At 50.0% G+C, this 21,963-nt stretch overlaps 8 protein-coding genes across 8 annotated transcripts; 2 read left to right on the forward strand and 6 right to left on the reverse strand.

The window, feature by feature from the left end:
• Positions 1–113: 113 nt before the first annotated feature.
• Positions 114–560, reverse strand: ANOM_000493 (uncharacterized protein; the record flags this gene model as incomplete). The annotated part of the gene is made up of 1 exon (XM_015545751.1): positions 114–560. One exon carries the CDS (start codon positions 558–560, stop codon positions 114–116), a length of 447 nt encoding a protein of 148 aa, XP_015412276.1.
• Positions 561–1,590: 1,030 nt separating this feature from the next.
• On the reverse strand, positions 1,591–3,129 carry ANOM_000494 (uncharacterized protein; the record flags this gene model as incomplete). The annotated part of the gene is made up of 3 exons (XM_015545752.1): positions 1,591–1,823; positions 1,893–2,378; positions 2,649–3,129. 3 exons carry the CDS (start codon positions 3,127–3,129, stop codon positions 1,591–1,593), a joined length of 1,200 nt encoding a protein of 399 aa, XP_015412269.1.
• A 529-nt stretch (positions 3,130–3,658) lies between these two features.
• On the reverse strand, positions 3,659–4,699 carry ANOM_000495 (proline racemase family protein; the record flags this gene model as incomplete). The annotated part of the gene is made up of 1 exon (XM_015545753.1): positions 3,659–4,699. One exon carries the CDS (start codon positions 4,697–4,699, stop codon positions 3,659–3,661), a length of 1,041 nt encoding a protein of 346 aa, XP_015412270.1.
• Positions 4,700–5,867: 1,168 nt separating this feature from the next.
• On the forward strand, positions 5,868–7,649 carry ugd2 (putative UDP-glucose dehydrogenase Ugd1; the record flags this gene model as incomplete). Its single annotated transcript, XM_015545754.1, has 3 exons — positions 5,868–6,084; positions 6,144–6,655; positions 6,702–7,649. The coding sequence occupies 3 exons, from the start codon at positions 5,868–5,870 to the stop codon at positions 7,647–7,649; spliced, it is 1,677 nt and encodes a 558-aa protein (XP_015412271.1).
• A 2,216-nt stretch (positions 7,650–9,865) lies between these two features.
• Positions 9,866–10,676, reverse strand: ANOM_000497 (alpha/beta hydrolase; the record flags this gene model as incomplete). The annotated part of the gene is made up of 2 exons (XM_015545755.1): positions 9,866–10,204; positions 10,269–10,676. The coding sequence occupies 2 exons, from the start codon at positions 10,674–10,676 to the stop codon at positions 9,866–9,868; spliced, it is 747 nt and encodes a 248-aa protein (XP_015412272.1).
• Positions 10,677–11,209: 533 nt separating this feature from the next.
• ANOM_000498 (uncharacterized protein) lies at positions 11,210–12,709 on the reverse strand (the record flags this gene model as incomplete). Its single annotated transcript, XM_015545756.1, has 4 exons — positions 11,210–12,014; positions 12,073–12,181; positions 12,238–12,376; positions 12,428–12,709. The coding sequence occupies 4 exons, from the start codon at positions 12,707–12,709 to the stop codon at positions 11,210–11,212; spliced, it is 1,335 nt and encodes a 444-aa protein (XP_015412277.1).
• A 1,082-nt stretch (positions 12,710–13,791) lies between these two features.
• On the reverse strand, positions 13,792–15,670 carry ANOM_000499 (sugar porter family MFS transporter; the record flags this gene model as incomplete). Its single annotated transcript, XM_015545757.1, has 7 exons — positions 13,792–14,169; positions 14,226–14,516; positions 14,575–15,101; positions 15,158–15,344; positions 15,408–15,483; positions 15,541–15,592; positions 15,646–15,670. The coding sequence occupies 7 exons, from the start codon at positions 15,668–15,670 to the stop codon at positions 13,792–13,794; spliced, it is 1,536 nt and encodes a 511-aa protein (XP_015412278.1).
• A 3,931-nt stretch (positions 15,671–19,601) lies between these two features.
• On the forward strand, positions 19,602–21,441 carry ANOM_000500 (putative amino acid transporter; the record flags this gene model as incomplete). Its single annotated transcript, XM_015545758.1, has 4 exons — positions 19,602–20,052; positions 20,103–20,283; positions 20,336–20,799; positions 20,872–21,441. The coding sequence occupies exons 1-4, from the start codon at positions 19,636–19,638 to the stop codon at positions 21,439–21,441; spliced, it is 1,632 nt and encodes a 543-aa protein (XP_015412264.1). The 5' UTR covers positions 19,602–19,635.
• Between the last annotated feature and the right edge of the window lie 522 nt (positions 21,442–21,963).

Raw genomic sequence — 21,963 nt, forward strand, 5'->3', positions numbered from 1 at the left:
TCTTACGTAAAGGCCAGTAGGAATCGGAGAGGAAGAGGAGGTCTGGCGTAGCCTTTCATAGATCGAGCATGGAGGGAGCGAGACTACGAGCCGGTGTTGTCTGATCAATCTCCTTATATCAATAGCCCTGCGGCGACGGGTGCTAACCCGTATAGCGCACTGCTGATACTGAAGAGGCTTTCCGCGTGGTTGTCCACGATCTTGGGGTACTTGGTCGCGTCGCTGGTATCACACTCGCCCCATGGGTTGGTAGTGCTCAGGGTGCAGTTGGCGTGGTCGCCGTGATCATTCTTGAATTGTAGATCGCCGGTGTCCCAGTTGACGGTGACGGAGGCAGTTTCACAGATTTCCTTGGTCTCGATACCCTCATTCCTGCCACACTTCTTCTTGAAAGGGTCGGAGCTGCCCTTGCAGCCGAAAAGCTCCTCATCGATGATGACTGTACAGTGCGTCACGTACCCGTTAGCTGGTGGTTGGGTAGACTTGATGTAGATGTGGGCGCCCGAAATGGTTTGCGCCAGGGCAAAGGCGGTGCCAAGCTTGAGGAGCCAGGAAGACATGGTGAACGTCAATGTTGGGTTAACTAACGGCAACAGACGGTCTAGAAAGGCAATGAAAGTGGTAGCAAGTGCGTGCGTTGGGAACCAGCTATGGGCTACCAGAGAGTGAGTTGCCCTTTATAATGTAGTGATCATCTCGGTAGAGGTTTGCCTTCCTCCGGCGAATCCGGCTCACCATGGTACAATCTTTCACGTCGAGCTATCTTCAATGACTAAAGGTATGTTTGTAGATGGGCAGAGACTCCACCGATGAACAAATCCCGCAGCGGACGACCCTGGGTGCCATTGCCAGACCCTGAAGCCCTAACGCCATTGCCGGGCATAGTAGCGGCGATGCAACCGTCAGGATTGAACGCCCTCCACTCTCCATCATCAGGTCTGTGCTAATTATCCGGCGCACCCGGATGCTTAAAATCACTCGCTGTAACCTTGACGACCATTGGAAAAATTCTCACCTGTAGATATTCGAATCAGAGTGACAGCACGCCGCAAAAAAATGCCTCAAGAATACTGGGATCTCACCAGGTGAGATTACAGGAACGCTATCCAACGATATGGATGGTTCTAGTCGGACGGGTTCATATCGATGGCACGCCTGATATGGGTAGCAAGTATAGCTTTGACCACCACAATTTTCGTATCTAGAGACTTGCCCGTGCCGATCTACCCGATAAGCCAAAGCCAAGCCTTCGCATGCTGGTCTAGTACTGCCTCTCCCTATTGGATGCTCAACTGCAAAGACATGGCTACTGTCTATTGTGAATGTCACGAGAGACCCGCGTCGGAAAGAATTCCGAATGTAGATATACCCAATTTCATCAACATAATTACTGACAACTGATTTTTATTATAGTATGTTTACCTATAACTCCCACCTTTCCACATAAGAAAATCCCGTCTATAACGCGTTCCAGAGTCTGGCTGAGCTTCTTGATCGACCGTTCAATATTAACCAGACAATCAACATCAAAATACTGTATCCATTCGCACTGCTCCCGACAGCCCACCCAGTAAGATCCTAACCAACCCTTCAATTCCGACTAGTTTCTTTATACAGCTCACGGATCAGGTCTGCCAGTCGCTGAACTTCATGCTTATACCAAGGCATGGCGTGGTGATAGTCAACCTCATATACCTTGGATGTACCTGGTTCATAATACATCGCATGTTGCTGCTTTCCCAGTTCCAAAAACATATCCTTCAGTCCATGAACATGTAGCGTCGGTATCTTGATCAACTCGGTCGATCCCATGGTGGCAAACTCTGTAACAATTCAATAGTCAACATGAAGATCCAGATCACCGAAAAAAAGCCAAGGCAAGAGGAGCATACGATGACCGATCTCCGACACCATGGGTGCACCACCACCCATACACAGCACCCCGAATTTCAGTTGCGGAGTACTTCCCGGTTCCCCCAACGACGTCCTCTGCTGTTGATCCAGCAGCAGCCCACTGGTGATGCGGGTGCCCTGGCTGAATCCCATCACTCCGACCCATTCCCCACCGGGTCCCGCCGCTTCCATCAATTTCCACACCCGCTCCACACCGTCCCGCCCCGAGATGTCGTATCCACTCCCATCGCTCTGCTCGACCTCCGATCCGTCCCTCTTGAACCATGACCGGAAAGGCTTGTAATCACGGAAAGCGGGCAGAATGCCTGGTCCGGGTCCGCTTTCGAACGGCCCATCGAAGAAAACGAATTGAAAGTCATTTTTGAGCAGTCCGGCCAGCTGGGCGCATTGAACCTCGTAGATGGCGCCCTTCGACCCACCACCGTGGAAACAGGCGATGCGCGGCAGAGACCCGGTCATTTTAGCTATAGCGGTGATGCTATAACGGTTAGATGGTAGGGTAGGGTGGGGATTTAGGGGGAATGAGTGTTGATCTGGGTTGGAGTGCGGGGAGATGAGAAACCAATTCAAGTCGGTGAAGGGGTTGGCGGGGTCATGTGAGATCAGACGCAATTCATATCCAGGATTATGCATGATTATCTTAGCTTATCACATACAACACTCTTGCCGAACTTGATTTTGTCGTGTCGCGGCAGGTGGCTATATAGCATTCTGAGTAGTTTCCGTTTACTCACAAACGCTGGCGAATATCCGAATCTGTGCGACATTCAGAGAGGACAATTGAATGGAATGAAGGTATACAGACTGTTCACATAGAGATTTTGGAAAACATATCTCGTGTGAACCCACATCTGGTAGAGTCATGTAGGCCGTCTCGATCGGCTCGAAAGGATCTACCATTAGGTCTAGTAGACCTAATTGATTCCAGGCCCGTGCTCCGTTGGGCATGATAATCAAGGGTTCCTCTGGAAGAGGGACATGTTCGTTGCGCTTGTCGAGGATAAGGTAGTTTATACCTGCCCGGTGCAGACAATATGATAAAGTAAGGCCTTCGATGGATGCTCCGACGATGATGAGCTTGAAGTGTGGCAGGGGCATCGTGTTTTTGGTTGGGTTATTGGGCTTCTTTGGCCAGGATCCTCCGTCGAGGGCAAATTGACAGAGATGAATCGAGGTGTTGAGTTGAAGTGTATATTTTTGGCGTGGCCCGCTCATTCTGTACGACATTGTCACCGTGACAATGGCTTGGGCCCGATATTTTGCCTGGTGTGGGTGTGACCCAGACAATTTCCTAATTCCCTACCCACCATGCTGTTTGTAATAGACACCTCTGTGGGATGAAGCAACTCTTGTCGAGGTCAATCAAGTCTCCGTTAACAGTTTGGCGGGATTGCGATTACATTGACACTGCGAGGAATTTGTAGCTATCTCCAAGAATAATTCCGACTTCTCTACCTGTTTTAACGCGTGACTATTTGGGCGTACTACCCGCGTCGTCGTAGATTCGTGTTCTACTCGAGAAATACGTTATCAATAGACTATTTATTAATTTAACGGGCAGAGTGATGTAGTAAGCTGCGACAATTGGGATAGTTCAAGATAAACCTATATTTAGTCTAAATTTGAATTCTCTACAGAACTATGGGGCCTTGACTGGAGCACTGTGCACCTCTCCTTACTTTCTTATCTTCAGATGATCAACACACCACTGAGTAAAATTTTTATTAACTGTTTCTGAGCATACTTAGATTGTACCGTGCCATTGATCACCAACACGAAAGCCTTGGGGGAAAGGATCCTCAGAGTCTAGCACGACCGTCTGATAACCGGTGATCCACGCCCGACCCTGGATAGTTGGTAAGACGGCCGGGTAATTGGCAACATTAGTCGTCCCCCTGATATGCGTGATGAACTGGGTTCCCAGAATACTCCGGTGCACAAACTTCTCCCCTACGGCAATCTGTCCTCGAGCATGTAAGACGGCCAGACGTGCCGAGGTACCCGTGCCGCAAGGGCTTCTATCGAATCTGCCTGGAGAAGTAACAACCGTATTGATCGCCGTCTTGCCGCTGCCATCCGGAAGCTCTTCGACAGGCTCGGTGAACTCGAGAACGCTGTAGCCAAAGATATCGGGGTTCTCGGGGTGTGCCGGGGCGTAGGCTGCGCCAACCGCCTTCTTGATCTTCTCGCCAAACTCGACCAGCTTCGGGCCATCGGCGTTCCGGATCCTCAGACCAAGGGATATCGCGTCGACGAGTATATACATCATGCCTCCATAGGCAATATCGACTGATACGGTGCCCAGGTCGGGAACGTCTATCTTGTAATCGAGCTGGAAAACGAACGATGGCACGTTATCAAAGGCAACGCTCCTGCATTTGCCTCCCTGACATTCAGCCCTCACTTTAACAAGCCCAGCCGCAGTGTCAAGCGTAAGCTCCGTCACGGGCTCTTTCATAGGGATCATGCCGGTTTCTAAGAGCACTGTGACCGTGCATATACTGTTGGATCCCGACATCGGTGCATATTCTTCGTTTTCCATAATCAACAACCCGACATCAGCGCGGGGATCGCAGGGAGGGAGGACCAGGTTCACGTGCTTGCCCGGCCGTCCTCGAGGCTCGTTGAGGAGAAGAGACCTTACCTCGTCTTGCTTGTATAGGAAGTGTTGTCGCTTCTCGAACATGGTCTTTCCAGGGACGTCGAGGACCCCGCCGATGATAACATCCCCGACTTCCCCCTCGGCATGGCATCCGACCACGGAGATGGTTCGTGACGTAGGCATGCTTGAATGTTTGATTTGAGCGATAAAAATGAATTCAAGTCGTATCAAGTGAGGTGAGAATTCCAATTGTATAGCGTCCGTTGCTCCTCTCGATTATTTATATGCTGTACGGCCGGAGCACGTCCGACCCGGAACCCTCATCCGTAGTTCCGCTGCCTGAAGGCAACTAATCACTCGGGACAAAGAACGATTGCGATCATCTGCAGCCACTCGAAAGCGGGCAAGAAGCGGACGATCGTGGAAAGATCAGTCTTAGTATGGGTTTATGAAGCTGCTAGGCAATACTTCTTGAATTTCCCCCGCTTGGGGCGGGGTTGCGGTAACTAAACTAGATTCTGTAGGTCTCTATATCTGACATATTTTTCGTGCATCCAGCCCGAATGCGATATGTTAGATAGAAGGTTCCAAAGAGCTGAAGATAGATTGGTCAATGATTATGTGAGATTAGGACAATAAGGCAAGTGATACCAGGTTGCATTAACTCAAAGCAAATGAGCTCGATGTCATAAGTGACTGCCTTGATTTTCATAGGCATTGGGCTCCACTGTTGACCCATGTTAAGAAATCAAAGAGTTGTCAGAATTTGACATATACGAGGAGTCCAGGTGACGAAGCAAAAAAGGGAATTTTGGGTCGATGTGGCTATATATATCTTCGACAGATGTGAGGCTATACAAGCTTCTCGTGGTCGCAAAAGCGAAAATCATAGCATATGGAGACACCGCACGAACTACACAGCCTTGACATCTGGGATCCACCGACACTACTACAAACAGAGTATAGACACGTATCCTTTCTGCGTCGCAGATCCAAATAAAGAACATCCGCACGTTTGTACCCAATAGCTAAGACCCAATGCGCATCCACTGCGCCAAGTCGCATGCCACGTAGGCAGACACAACACCAGCCCAAGCACCAGTGGAATGGCGTTACGATGCTCCCAAGTCTAATAATTCAGTCCTACTTACCACGGTCGGAAATGGTGGCACAATCTAACACGATCGGAGAAAAAAAGGAACTGGTGAGGTGGCTGGTGAATTGACCGCTACTTCCTATCGACGGACCCATTCGACACGACACTAAAAGCGCCCACTTCTCGGTCCCAACATGATACAAAGCCCTCCATGACGACAGGAGGCCGTTTGGGATTCCACCACTTCTCCCGGCCATGATGCCCTTCCTCCCCATCTTGCTTGTCCTCGCCGGGCTCACTTTTTTGTTTCGGCGACGGCGATATAAGGCCATCGAGCAGGACGAGAGTCCTCGGGTAGTCGTTAAAGGGCATACCTATTCAGATAGCGTGGAAGAGATAGAATTACCGCAGCTAAGAAGCGAGAAGATCGAGAATGTTCGGAAAGCTTGTATGATAGGCGCGGGATATGTGGGTATGCATCATGGCTTGTTGCCGATTAATTCGTATGGTCGCTAATCTATTTCCTCAAAGGTGGACTGACGGCACTGGTGCTTGCATCACAAAACCCACATATTCAGTTCTCTGTCGTGGACAGTGATGCTCGCCTCATTGCCGCGTGGAATTCGGATCGGCCTCCTGTCTTTGAACCAGGACTAGAAGATCTATTATTTGAGCCTAACGATCCACCGCCATTGCCGACGCCGTCGCCATCACCAAAGCCAGAGGCCGCACAGGATGAGGATTATCTAAAAAGTTCAAGTAATAGTACCAACCATGCGGAGCTCGTCGCTCTCGTACCGCGACGCCGGAAGCTCGCCAATGTGAGCTTTTCGACTAATATGCACGAAGCCGTGGCAGCGGCGGACATGGTCTTCCTATGTGTAGACGCGCCATCCAGTATCATGGTCGGAGACAAAAGCGATATAGACCTATCTCGCCTGGAAATCGCCATCCAAGCGATCGCCCAGGTTTCCACAGGCCACAAGATCATAGTCCAGAAAAGTACCGCTCCGTGCGGTATTGTGCCACGACTCAAGAAGCTCGTAAGTCTCATAGAATCGTAACATGTTGTTCCCCTAACAGTTGTAGTTGAAAGAAACGGCCTCGCCATCGGCATCTTTCGATGTTCTTTCCAACCCCGACTTCCTCGTCCCTGGCGCAGCAATCAGAGATCTCCTTTATCCTCCCCGCGTGATCATCGGACACGTCTTCTCAGAAGATATGTCGCCCGAGGCATTAACGGCCCTGAAACGATTATATTCTCCATGGGTTCCGGACGATCGCATCGTGACCATGGATGCATGGTCATCGGAACTAGGAAAGCTCGCGGCCAACGCTTTGCTCGCCCAACAGATCAGCAGCCTCAATTCCCTCAGCGTACTCTGCGAGTCGACGAACGCCAATATCAATTATGTCTCAGAAACTCTCGGATTGAGTCAGCGATCGGGACTAGGATTCGGCGGGTCGAACCTGCAATCGGACGTGCTTTGTTTGGTGTATCTGGCGCGGGAGTTAGGGTTGCAGGAGGTTGTGGATTACTGGATGGCGGTCCTTCGAATGAACGAATACCAGAGACATCGAGTTGTGAAACGCTTGATCACCCGACTAGGGGACGTGAAAGAGAAACGAGTAGCGGTACTCGGCTTTGTGTCCAAGGGAAATGTGATGGATACGCGGACCACAACGGCATTGGGCTTGGTACGAACATTAACCAGCAATGGGGTGCGCGTCAACATCTACGATCCGCACGTCCAGGCCGACCGCAGCGAGAGCACACTACGACTCTACGACTGCCATCCAGAAATGGTGACGGTGACCGAGTCCATTGAAACGGCGTGTTTCGGATGCAGCGCGTTGGTGCTCCATACCGATTGGGAGGAGTTCCGCCAGGACCAGGTGCGATGGCAACGCATCGCTGGCCATATGGCGAGTCCGAAGGTACTTTTGGATCCTCATGGTGTCTTTGATGGCTTTAAGATGCAGCAATGGGGATTCGAAGTGTTGCAGGTGGGCATCCGGAGTGCGAAGGTGCTGTGAGCTGGTATAATATTTAGTGTATTGTATCATGTATGCATTATGACGGCGATTTTGAGCGACTTGATTGATTTTATAGCATTCACAAAACTACTAATGCATACACAAGTCTCCTTATACCATAGTGTCGCTAGCTTTGACAAAGCTTATTTGATTCTAACCGAGTTGTGTACTTCACTCTATCTAGTTTTTATTAAAAGAAAACAGTGGATTGACTCCTAGATAAAACAAATATAGTAAAGCTAAAGAATGTAGCTATTAGGAAATTATTTAATGATATATTTTTAGTATATTAAATGTACTATTGGATTGTATTTATGTATCAATAGATATTTTTAATATTCATCTCTACTAATATATTTTCTATTTATTTTATTTTTGTTATAACATATACAGCAGTCTTTTTTATAGTAAAAATTATTTATTATTACTTTTTTCGAAAAGTTTTTCCAACATGTCGACTACCATCCTGCAAGCCCAAGGCTTACCTGTGTTCTGCTTTAGAATTAATTGCTTTTCATCCCTGACGCGTCAACCCCCCTTCCAGCCTATCTCGCAAGCGGCCACGCAGATTATCAACGCCTGGTAATTTCCAATGAAATAGCGCTACGAGATGCTGGCACCAGCTAGATGCAAGCGCCCGGCCACTGACGACCCCCAAGGCCCCTCTGCACGGCCATCGCGTGGAGTCTCTGTCGAGCCTCGCGCCCACTTGGGGCCACAACCGACCACTGGAGGGCCAGTTGAGCCCTACTCAATTCAATCAATGATACGCGACAACAGCCGAGACCGTCTATATCTTCCTCCGTAAGCCTGGACTTTGAGGCAACTGCGGTTCTTAAATTGCCGGTTCACTGTGCAAAAGAAACGCTAGCTGAAGGAGAGCCCACAGTCGCAAGTGATGCTAGCGGATTCGCCCGTCCAGGATTTCCGAAATACGCCTTCCAACCTTTCTCGCGCGATGACGCAGTTTGGAGGACGAAGAACGCTGGAGGTCAAGAAATCGGCCCTCAAGGAAATCCTTGACGCATATGATATCTGCCCTCTTAGGTAGAGGACTTGCATGCCGGCCCTCGACCCACGTAGCTGACAGCCGCAGTTCTGAGCGGTTATCCTTTTACTTCCGTCGGCAGCCGGTCACAACTGTTTGGACGAGGGCGTATTCTCCTGCAACTCCTCCGGTCCGTCCCTCGCGTATGTCATATTCGATGAAATACAGTCCCGTCGAAGCAAGTACACAACTCACCGGGAAAGCCATTCAACGAGCCTGTGTTCAACACTCGCGATAAAAAGCTGCGGTCTCTTCAGCCAGCGAATCCCGTCGAAGATCCATACATAATGGGAATTCTAATTGCACTTGCCCAAGCGCAATGGCGGCATAGGCAGAGAAATGGGCAGCACGGGGAAGGAGGACACACAACCAAGGGCACATCACCCGGTTGCAGTACAGACCGAAGCCCTCATGACCGTAGCCAGGGTCTCAGGGTATGTAGCACATCACATCAATTGTCCGTCATGGTTTGCTGAAGACGTCAAAGGTCAACGTCCTTGCCACTTCTGGTGTTGAAGACGACTGCCTATACGTCTATACCGCGTCTATCTCTTCCGCGTTTCTCGGCAAATTTGACGAACCGTGGCGCTCTTCATCGAACGTCCCGGTTGTAGTTGCATACTATTGTATCCCTCCTAAACCCCCAATAAAGTCGTTGAACAGGCTGCACCGAGTACTCTGTGCTGGGTCGTGTCGCTTTTGTACCGGCGATGGATAGAGTCGTGAAGCCCACTGAAGAATCGCTGACAGATTGCAAGAAGCGGCGAAGAGACTCAGAAGCAGGAGAGCTGCTTTAGGAAGAGGACCTGGTAGATTGGAATCGGATGCGAGGAAAACTTAATCAGGGCATGACCAGGCAAATAGAAACGCAAGCTCCACCATGCTCCCTCTGGATCTGCGCACTGGCTGGAGCTAAGGAATATAAACGCTGCTCAGGCCTACTCGAACTTTGATATTTTATAAGAGCGAGAGAGCAAGATAGTAGAAATTCTCTATGTCTAAGCCAGAGGTGCCAAGCCACTGCACAGCTTTCAGACATTGTATAGCCTCTATTAGAAACCGATTGTTTCGCTACTCTCCCATTCAACAACCCCCGGGCTCATTTGATGTGAAAAACATGGAAATCCATGACAAGGAGAGTAAGTCACGCAATAGTGTATACTGATAGCTACACCTCCGTCCCAGCATGTTTCCTAATATACGCCGCAACCTGATCAGGAACAACCAACCAAGGTGTATGCGCCGTCTTAATCTTCTCCGTCTCAAAGCTGGCCCCCTTCCCCCTTGCCTTTTCCACCATCAACTCCTGCACAAACAACGGAATGGCCCGATCATCCTCACACAGAAGATACGCAGCAGGAATATCCACATAAGCCGTCCCAGTTGCGGGCGAGTTCTTGGTGGCCCACGCATGCGGGCGCAGCGTTTTCGCCCACTCGCGTCCATCCGGGACATCGTGAAAGAAGAGCGTGAACGGATCATCCGCCGTCACTGTCGCATTCTCGGCCTGTTTCATACACTCAGTCCCATTTACTGGACTGAAAACTAACAGATCATCGTGGATGACTTACATCTATAACATACCACTCCGGCGGCACACCCCCAAAAGCCCCAATCAAGCTTTCTCCGATATCCGGCAAGAAGGCCGAGATGAAAATCAGCTTCGTCACGCCTCCCTCTCGGCCCTCCTTTTGTCTTTCTGCGCGGCTTAGTCCCTCGAGCGCGCTGTTTACCGGTAGGCCGGACCAGCTGTGCGAAATGATGATCACATCTTGACCGGCGTCCACGGCTGGTTCGACTAGTGCCCGCACGGCGTTGATATCGGCCGTTAGGTCCTTAACTTCCGTTGCTTGTTGGATTGAAGGGAAGGCGATTGTTTGGCAGGTGTAGCCGTGTGGGGCCAGTTTGGCGATGAGTGGGTCAAAGGCTGATGATGGGTACCAGGCTCCTGGGGCGAAGATGAGCGTTGGCTGGGACATTTTGGACATTTCTTCAGGATACGGTGGTTCCAAATGTTATAGGGCTACTCCTTGGAAATGTTCAGGGAAATAGGAAAGGGAAGTCGTTGAAGACAGCCGAGCTTAAATACCTCTGTCCCGAAGATATCCATGATCTGATAGTTTAGCCCCCAAGGGCAATAGCCAATAAACCAGAATTTTGGGGGTCTAGTTGAGAGCTAAACAGTGTGGTGGATCAGACTCTCATATCGACATCACACTCTGTATTGGGTCCGATTGGTGCTATCGTGTATAGTTCACGACTAGTCGTGAGGCTAATCTTGTGCAGGAAATGACCACGTACGCAATGACACTACCCTCACCAATGATTTATATCATGTCAGAGCTTAGTATAGATAATGGTCTGTTGATTCAGCAGTCTAATTTCTATCTATAATTGGGACACTCAAGCCATCGAGGCTTTCGATAATGAATCGCATAACTTCTCACAGCCTCCAGTCAATCAACACATCTATTCTATAGCCTTCGTCACAGTCATCAAGCTTAATCCTATCTCAGAGTTTGGGCTTCCTCGATAATCTGCCGATATGCTGTTTCCATTTGTCATCGACCGTGATCTTATCGCGACGCGGTATAGCACTCCACCTCTGGAGGTACGTCTGGCGCTCAGCATCCCATCTAGAGAGCTCGGCATCGCTAAATATAGCAATCGCATTGGCACAATCCATAACTCGTTCCATTGGAACTAAATGTCCTGTTGGCAGCGTCACCTCCTTCACTCGTTGCCGACTAACGCCACCGTTTCCACCAACACCAGTACCTGTGACGTCCATCTTGGCCTGACGAGCAGCGGGCGACGATAGTTCAGAACTTTCACCAAAGATGTACAGAACGCTCGGTTTCATCTCACCCAAACGACGGAAAAGCTGCGCCGGTTCTGGTCGGTAAAATGGATAACTCTCCTCTAAATGGTCCGGATGCATCTCATGTTGCCATTCACCTTGCTCAACATCTACTCTTCCTCCTTCGTAAGTGGGTCGCAGAAAAGTAAATACTTCCTGGGCTTTGGGGGTGGTCAATGTCACCGGTTGTGAGCCGAGTTCAGTAGGCTCCGGATATATCTCGGTCGGCACCTCGCGGAGTCCATATTCCACATATTTTTCAAGCACACGAGGTTCCCATTTCTGATATACCTTGTTGTTTTGAAATCTTTGTATTGCGTCTTGCTTTGTGGCCCATATGTCGCGTCTGTAGCTCGAGGCAGGCGCATAGTCCTTGCTAGGGTTCTCGGTCTGAATGACGGGATCAATCAAAACAAGAGCCTGGAAGAGCGATGGGTGCAGCAATGCTAAATTTGCTCTAAATCCCATAACATTAGAGCTCCGAGCACATGAATGTATACAGCGGGTATACCTACAGGTGCATCCCACCCATGCTATGTCCTACTCCGATGATCGGATGAGGCATCTCGTCTTGATACTGATTGATCAAAAAGAGGAGGTCTCTCGCGTGGTCATTCCAGCTAGCTGAGGAGCAGTCAGCTGAGTGAACCTATACTTTGGTAAGGCAGGAAGACACGAACGATCATTGCCAAGAATTCTCTCGTTCAAGACACTACTCTGGCCTTGGTGAGCAACATCTGCGATCCATATACTCCGAATGTTCCTGCCCATAGACCTCATTCGCTGTTCCAGGTCATCCCATAATGGCTCGTACATTTCCTATCATGGTCAACCTGCGGTTCTACGTTCGCGCGATCGGCGATTTGCTACCTTGGGAAACCCATTTGCGTGCGCACCAATGATCGTGACATCTCCCGGCGATGGTTTTTCGTTCGATTTCGGGATGTATTGTTTTACCGCCAGACGGAGCTTGTTAGCTTGTCCTGGTTCCGTCGCGCCGAATCGGTCTCGGATATGTTGGGCTCGGACTGTGTGCTCGACCACCCGAAACTGCGACATGGTTCGCACGAATGGTTTGGCTCTGAGGATAGTGTTTCTGGTCGTGAGGGACGTAACCCTCCTGGCATTATTTCTCCACGCAAGGACATTCATGGTGAATCTCATACCCTTGTGGTGGATAGAATACCAAATGGTTGGGGAGAAAAAGCACCCTTCCCTACAGCCGAGGCACTGGGAAGGCACACCCTACGCCCTATGACATTGGCGTTCGTGTTGCGCTTTCCCCGGCGATAAGCGCCACTAATTGGCGGCAGTACCGGGTGTGGATACCACATGTGAGGCCCTCTTTTTCTTTATATCTTCTTCTCTTAACTAAATTTAGCCATAACTTCTAAGTATTGTACAGTAGTTGCTCCTCCTCGGGCCGAGAGGTTCGCAGATTACAGTAACTGCTCTACACATGTGAGATACTGTCATCCAATCCTTCCAGAAGCCTGATTTTATTTCAGTATGATCGAGTAGGAGCATCGGAAAGAAGTCCGATATATCTTAAGCTAGGGGAGCATCCGGAGAACCCGTTGCCATCCTAAACTAACAAATAAAACTCGGCATGACAATGCTCTATAACCATCAAGAACGCCATTAAGGAATCATATTCGACGTGTGTATATGGTACCGGTCTGAAGCGTTCAGAAGGCAGGCGTTCTGCATATTATCACATGGGTTTCACATGAGTTCATGTCTAGTAACGTCTTCGTTGCGGTGGGCCAATATCTCCTAAGATACGTGAGGCACAATCTGGTCCAAAATCGTGTGCGTTCGCAACAATGGCCTGGTAATCTGGAAGATGAGACGAGCAGAGGTTATCTTTCTGCAGGGGAGATGTCAGATTAAGCTTTCAGGGCTAGACGGAAGGCGTCCACTTGGATTTAATGCTTCTGACTTAGGGCAAGACATCGACACCCTCCTCTAGTTGCTCATTACGGTTTGCAATGGTAGCCCTGGCGCGGAATCGCCATGTTCTGTATTTCCCATTCACGCTCAATTGCCTCACTCATGCGTGTGGGGTGGAAGGTGAACGGCCTATGTATCGTATCATTTACACTACATAAGATGGCGTTCTAAGCCTCGATGCAGAATAACGCTGTCCTTCACTTTCGACAATCTGACCAAAAACAATTAATAGATTGGGAGTTCATCAGCAACTACATTCAGATTTTATAAATTATCCTGCTCTAGGCAACCTCCTGGTGGGATGCATCTGCTGCCTTTTCATCCGACACACTCTTCTGGCGCCGCGCAATCTCCTCTCCAAACTTATCCTGGAGTTTGTTCGACTGCCATGGCTTCACGTTCGACTCGAACATCAGATCGATTTCTTCAAGGGACCGACGCGATGTCTCTGGGTACAGGAAGAACACATGGAATGTCATCACCGTGCAGAACACGCCGAAGATGATGTATGTCTTCCACTTGATGTTGGTGAAGGCAGGAGCGACGAAGTAGGCCAGGGCGAAGTTGAAGATCCAATTACCTGCGGCCGAAAGACCGACACCCTTCGCACGATACTTCAGGGGGAACACTTCGGAGGCGTAAATCCAGGCGGTAGGGGCCTGTCTTCCTGTCAGTCATGACTCAGATACCATTTTTTTACAAGGTGGAAACATACCCAGGTGAGGCCGTAAACGCCGACAAAGATGTATGAGAGGGCAATGACGGCCTTGCCGGGAGCTCCTTTGATCTCCCATCGCAGGTTCTTGTTACCATCAATCTCATCGACCGGATTACCATAGCTGGCCATGACACCGGCAATGGCATAATGAAGTATCATGCAGGCGACGGCACCCGATAGCAAGAGAAAGCGGCGGCCGATGCGGTCGATATATGGGAGAATGACACCGGTTGTCACAAGGAAGATCACATATTGGATCGCGGAGGAATATAAAGTGGCGTTATTGTCCTGGAAGGGCGCGTTAGCCAGGGACATTCACTGGGCCACGGGAAGCTATTGCACACACCATGCCGGCCATAGTGAAAATGTAGACAACATAGTACATAGCAACGTTACCACCGAGCAGCTGCTGCCACACCTGCACACTGACACCGCACATGGTGCGCATCCAAATTTTGGGTCCAAACAGAGCGAGAAAGGTCACATCCTTGGCTTCCTGGGCGATACGCACGGCCTCCTGCACTTCCTCCCATTCGACCTGCACGACGGGGTCGTTGCGATCGCCGTTACCGTGCAGCATCGCTAGCGTGTCCAGACTCTCTTCCCACCGTTCCTTGCTGGCCAGCCAACGGGGCGACTCCGGGAAAAATGGGAGGGCCAACAGCAAAATAAGACCCGGGACGGCTTGGATGCCCCAAGCGACGCGGAACGAAGCTGGACCGGCAATACCCTTTCCACAACCGTAGGAGATCAGATACATGATCAGGATACCCCATTCGATAGCCCATTGCTGGATACCGACGATGCGACCACGGATACGAGCGGGAGCCAATTCTGCAAGATACACACAGACCTGTGAGGAAGTGATACCGACTATCGAAGTTTGGTTAGTGTGAGAAGGTGCTGGATGGGCTATGATAGGTACGGACCAGAGAGACCGCTGACAACACGTCCAACAACCAGATGTGCGACATTCTGTGCGCTAAGCTGAAGAACGGCGCCAATAATCCAAATCACACTCGCGATCATGAGGGACATCCGACGGCCCACGATATCAGAGACCCAACCAGCAGCGATGGCACCAGCGAAGGAGCCCGCGGACATGGAAGCGGTGATCTAAGCGGTCGGAAGTCAGTTGTCGCGGTCTGACCGACCAGCGTGGGAGACGATTATACATACACCACCTTGTAAGTTAGAGTCAGGGCTGTTAAAATAGTCGAGATACTGCTTCGTGCCAATCCAGGCACTCATAGAACTGTTTCGCCAAGTCAGAACCAACTTTAGGAGATAGTAACATCGCGATACTTCTTACCTGACATCGAAACCGAAAAGGGCACCGCCAATGGTGCCAAATGCGGCAAGCACTATGACCGTCAGTTATCTCGCGTTGACAGTTGCTGAAAGTGTCCCGGCATACCGTATATGTTTGTAATCCGATACATCTTGGCCAGTAACTAAACCCCAGAATGAGCGGCCACGTTGGGTTCGTCCAAAAGAGCTTGACCCGGAGAACCCTGGCGATGCTTTATATAACAGTGACTGCATAGGATGTGGTATTGCTCGAACGCGCGAGACATTGGACCGGCGGGCGACCCGTAAGAAGAAGGGATCAACCATCCAGGGAATGTGGAGGTCCGGGGGACGCCCACGGAGTGCTATGGAGAACATGGGGATTCAACAAATCAACGGCGTCATGATGTGGGGAGTCTTCCAGGGACTCATCCACTCGGTTGATTCCAAACGGAAATTTTCCCTCTTGGTGAGCTGCGACTTCGGATGAATGGGCATTTAGCCGAGAAAGATGATACATTCTGGATCACGAATGGATGGCATGACGAGACATGAAATTAATTTGACCGGGTTTGCCAGGGGGCTCATACTTCTTCCTGCGTCACCGTCTCGGAGACCTTTTTGTAGGCCTACGACGTCACAACTCGTATCCCGTTCGGGATCTTGGCTCGTCGCCAACGCCGCCGGAGGATGAGCCGAGTCCCTCTGGTAATAACTCGAGTCGGTAGATTCATTGGTCACGACGCTGAATAGACTCCGACGGACTGGGCTCGGTTAACCGGGATAAGCCCTTCGGCTTACATCCTGTTCAGGATTCATGCGTGAAGGAGAATATTGAGACGGTTGCCGATAATTCACATGAGTAGGATGGTGTCCGAAATAATTCACATAACAACGATCTTATCTGGCATGATTCAGCCGAGACGGTAGAAAGAATCTGGGGTATTGAACCAGAAAGTCTGGAGTCACGAGTCGGCAGTCATTTGACTCTCCACTTTTTCTCTTCTCGGCCCGCACGTGTGCGGAGTTTGGTCACGGCGCACTCTATCACTATTTCTCTCTCTTTCTTTTCACCTGCAACAATGGGCCCACTACCAACAACCAGGACTTGAACTAGAACGGTGGCTCATATCAGGCTCTTGAGGTTCCATTCAAACCGAACCATCAAGCACACAGATTCCTAGCCGGGCAACGATTGGCAGATGAAAAGGGGCTCGAGCCCAACATCAGATGCATTGAATCCACATGTTTAATATACAGACGAGCTTTAGATTGACACGCAAGACAATGCGATCCTTCCGACTTGGTATCGGAAGTACCTCCCGATTCCTCATCCATACTATTGGCTAGATTGCATCCGTAGTGGACGGGATGGCGTCGACGGCATACTTATGTGTATGCTTACCACCCCAGGGCGTCCAAGCTAGCGAAAGCTTCGGTAGCTCTGTCAGAGACTCTGTGGCGGAACGTTTAAACATCTTCGTCTTACTCTATGATGCTGCATAACGTCCGATGCGTTTAGACAGTCGCACGACATAGCTCTGTGTTTTTATTTTTATTTTTTATTTTTTATGGCATACTTTGTGGGTTTACTATACTCCCGCGTCGCTCAACGTATCCGCTTGTCCCTGTCTACGTCAACTATGACTTAGCTTCCAGTCATCTAGATCTGCACACAACCGGTGGATCATTGCCGAATTTCGTTTCCTCGTCTCGCTGCCCGGCTAAAACAACCCAACGGGAACCTGGATCCATACCGGCCGTTACTCTGCACAAACCCATATTATTGAACCACTTCAAGGGAGTTTCAATGTGCACATCGCATTGGAAAAAATTTATATATGGCTCTTTCAGCGGGTACTAATATGTGCGAGGGTTCCCCTCTTCTTCCCTTTCGAACAGAATATCGTCACGTCCTTTTAACCTGTCCAATCCCAATCTCAACCCTCCTCCCCCGTCGTTATCCCACATTCAAACTAAACAACCACCCGCCGATGACACAGCTCTTGATCAATTCCTGATAGTTGTGCCACTCCAATCAGTGGGAACATCGCTGTCACTCGGCAGCACTGAAAAGCCTGTCAGAAGGCCGCTCCCTGCACCGACACAAGGATTCCTAGGCACCGTGCATTTAGTATCAATCGACCAGGTAGTCAAGATGGCTATTAGGAGCATCAAGATGACGGAAGTTTAGTTGTGTCCATCGACACTTGGCAGGACAAGTCAAAATGCATCGACCACGCCTTGGATACATGGACAGGCTGAAAGTCCGATAGACATGCCGCTCTTTTATTTCATATTGGTGAAAGCTAGCATAATGTCTGAGTAGAGCCGTAGCCGTGCTTCCTGCCTTGGGCTTGCGCGACAGGCCCAATCCTAGGAAACGCAACTAACCCCTCACAGCTCTCAGTTTTTGGGTTTTTCGCACAAAAGACCAGAGATTCAGATAGCAATTATCGCATGAATGGAAGCTAAGGAGCGCTCGGAAGTGAATATTCCACTTTTCTCCGGAATGGATGACTCTCGTGGGACCCATCAATGCGAGGCCGACATAATTTTTACCTCATAGTAACAGGCTTTGGGCCGATGCGACTGAATCTGGCGATGACAGCCATCAGCTAAAGTCTACATTTTCTTCCGTTTTCCATTCTCTTACCTACAGCGAGCTGTTTGCGTGTGCAGGGCGACGATGTGTGCGGAGTGACTTCGCATGCAGTCATCATGGATGTCTGTATAACCTCTGTCCCCTGAGCATTTAGAGCATCAAGCCTGGGTAGTCTCCAAGGCTTCCACTTTTTGGGCTTTTCTTTCTGTTTCGTTTCTCCTTTTTTAACATCGATTTCTAAAAAGTCTTGGATGGAGCTGAACGGATGCCCTTTTTCTTTGGTGTACCCATAGATTATGTTTGTGAGAATAAATGTCTGATGTGCGGTCAGATCGAATAATCACCGACTCAAGGCAGCCTTCTGCCGGCCAGGATAAGCCTATGCACCACTCACGCAAGAAAACCCAAATCTTACATCACCGCATGTCAATCGGTGCTGAATTGGGGCAGAGCGATAACGCGTCCTTGTCCCGTCCGCTGATACCCGAAAATAGCGCTAAGGAGGCCAACACCCTCGTGGATAACAATGATAACAAATAGCTGTCAAGAGGATGTGATAAGCATTCCACAATGCTTGGGTGGAGTCTTGCAGGCTCATCCATGAATGTCTTATCTGGGGTAAATTAAACTACTACCCCAGTGATATCGTGATGTCACCATTGGCTCTCGACCCGTTCCGGTCCCTACTACGAATCTGTCAATTTCCATGGTTCCTTCGTCCTACATCCAGGATTGACAGTTTGTGTATGGTTTCAGGTTCCATCTGCAGATCTCGAGTCTAGGATTCCCCACGATGCTCTGAACTTTAACATGCACACATGGTGATGTGTCCTTCTCGTGGGCCGTGATCGCAGACCATGTCGAGTGGACGCAAGGGATACTACGGGAGTCTTATAATCCATGGCTACACCGAACGCCATTGCTCCATTTCCGGCTTATTCCCCAAATTACCCGCCATTGGGCCAGCAAAATACGCAAAAAAAATCCCTGAGCATGCAACCTTGACCAGAGCGGTGGCCACCACCCAAGCCACTGCCATCGGTCGTTCAATAATCGTCGCTGCTGGAATTACCTCGCAGGTTGCACTCTGTCTCACGAGTGATGGCTCAGTGGTACATTCGATAGTAGTTGATGTCTGAGAGGCTACTGATAAGGCTACGGGCAGATGTGCAATTGGCGGAAGGGTACTTATCAACCAGCAGCCAAACGGTCTGACCACGCGGTGATACCCATTCCAGAAACCTTCTCAGCCTAGTGTATCACCCCTATGCAGGTTGCATTGCGCTCGCAGTAGTACTTGGTCGGGGAAAGGCTATCGTTGAGTAGCCCAGGCAAAGATAAAGCTAGGGGCTTATCTGTCCTAGCTGAAACGCTATTTTGGGTTCGTGCGAAGGGTATGGTAGCATTAGCCACTGGTTGTCGTCCAACCACTATATTAATACCCCCCGGGTTCCCTGTCTTTCTGGCTCGGTACTTCTCGCCCGAGCCTCACTTGTTGTATTTCCCTTCACTATGAACGAATCCATCATCCCCCCACGGAGTTCATCAGAAAGTATGAAAAAGACCGCCCAGCCCGCGGCCGACTGGGAGGTTGACATCGATCATGGCGCCGAAACCGATCTCCAGCGGACGCTATCCACCCGCCACATCACCATGATTGCCCTGGGGTCATCAATTGGCATGGGATTATGGCTAGGCAGTGGAACATCGCTAGCAAATGGTGGTCCAGCGGCCATCTTTATCGGCTACCTCTTGAGCGGTACCATGATCTGGTCGGTCAGCCATTCCATCGGTGAGATGGCCGTAATGTATCCTCTGCCTTCGGCATTTATTCAGTGGACGTCGATTTTTGTTGACCCGGCTGCGGCATTTGCCCTGGGATGGGCATACTGGTTCTCCTACTGGATCACCATCGCCAATGAGTTACAGGTATGTTAACCATAGGTGCCTCTCGAGGTCTCAGAACCTGACCGTCATAGGGTGTCGTGACTGTTCTCAGTTTCTGGACCGACAAGGTGCCCACGGCAGCGTGGATTACCATCTTCTGGGTAGTAATTATTTTTATCAACGTGTGGGCTGTGAAGTTCTTTGGCGAGGTGGAAGTCGTTTCATCGTCCATCAAATTCGGGTGGATTATCATTGTCATTATCTCTCTAATTGGTGAGAAACTAGCATCAATCTCTTCCTTTCCCCTTCGACTAACATGTCACAGTCGTATCTGCAGGAGGCGCCCCCGCTGAGGGCCCCATCGGCTTCCGGTATTGGAACTCGTACGCCTTCACGAACGGATTCAAGGGCTTCCTCACCGTCATGCCGACTTGTATCTTTGCCATGTCTGGATCTGAGAACTGCGCTTTGGTTGCCGCCGAGACCTCCAACCCTCGAAGAGCTGTCCCCAAGGCAGTGGGGTCGATCTGGCTACGCCTTTCTTTATTCTATATTCTAGGCTCTCTCATGATCACCATCACTGTTGACCCAAAGGACAACAATCTGTTCGGCGCTTCGGGGGTCAACGCATCGCCATTTGTCATTGCTTATCGTAATGCGGGTCTCGAGCCTTTGGCCCACATAATGAACGCCGTGGTCTTCATCTCGGTGGTGTCCACGGGTAGTATTTCTGGATATGCCGGGTCCCGTGCTCTCATGGGGCTGGCACATGTGAAGATGGCGCCTAAGGTGAGTGATGTATGCCCTACAACGCTGGTTGGACGTAGATGGCTAATATGCACTGCGCCTCGCATTGCGTAGATCTTCGGCAAAGCAGATAGGGTTGGACGTCCCCTAGCCGGACTCTTTATTACTCTTCTCATCGGAGGTGGCCTGGCCTACCTCAACGTGAGCAACAGCGGCGAGGAGGTCTTCACCTGGTTCTCCAATCTCACATCTCTCTTCACCCTGTTCGGCTGGGGGATGATCTGCCTATCGCACCTGCGGATGCGTTATGCCTGGAAAGTCCAGGGCCGCGATGTATCCGAGCTGCCGTGGAAAAGCTGGACATTCCCCTACGCCGCCATCTGGGGATTGATATGGTGTATCTTGCTCATCATCGCAGAGTTCTATCTGAGTGTGTGGCCGCTTAAAGGACAGACCACCGCGAAGAATTTCTTTGCCAACTATGTCAGCGTTGTTGCAATTGTTGTCATTTATATCGGGGCCAAGATCTACTATCGTGGGCCTTTTTGGGTGGATGCGCGGACGATCGATCTCGACGGTCTCCGACGGTTCTACGTCAAGACTGGCGATGAAGAGGAATCTGTGGGGGAGAAAACGGGCGCGGTAAAACATGTCACCAAAGCGGTCCGATTCTTGTTCAATTAAATCTTGATGGAGGGTAGCATGGTATTTCCGTTTCAGAGGATAGTGTTGTATATATTGTCGATGAATATTGTTTCATGAAGTTATTAAATGTTTGAAGCGCAAATTGCTGCTGTAACGGTGACATTGACAGAAACAGATGGTTCGGGTGAAGGGCCATGTGCCGCCTCATAAGTCAAGAGATTTCCATCACGTGTATCGAATTGGGGATGTGGTTTAGTGGTATAATGTTCGCTTAGCATGTGAAAGGTCCGGGGTTCAATTCCCCGCATCTCCATCTTTTTTTTTCTTTTTACTTTCCCTCCATTTGTAGCTTGAGGATATGATATTATACTCCCTTATGGACTACTGGATGTCTCTTCAAGCGCTCGGGATCTTTCCTGTATAGATCGTCGTAACTGTGATACATATCACGTTTTCTCAAGGTGTGGAAACTTGTCAGGACCCAGCAATATATATTCCCAGAGAAGTATGGGAACAATGGGGTGAGCTGGGCACTACGAACTAGTAGTTGTTGGCTCAACA

Source organism: Aspergillus nomiae (genome assembly GCF_001204775.2).
Source record: "Aspergillus nomiae NRRL 13137 chromosome Unknown contig00003, whole genome shotgun sequence".
Classification (NCBI taxonomy): domain Eukaryota; kingdom Fungi; phylum Ascomycota; class Eurotiomycetes; order Eurotiales; family Aspergillaceae; genus Aspergillus; species Aspergillus nomiae.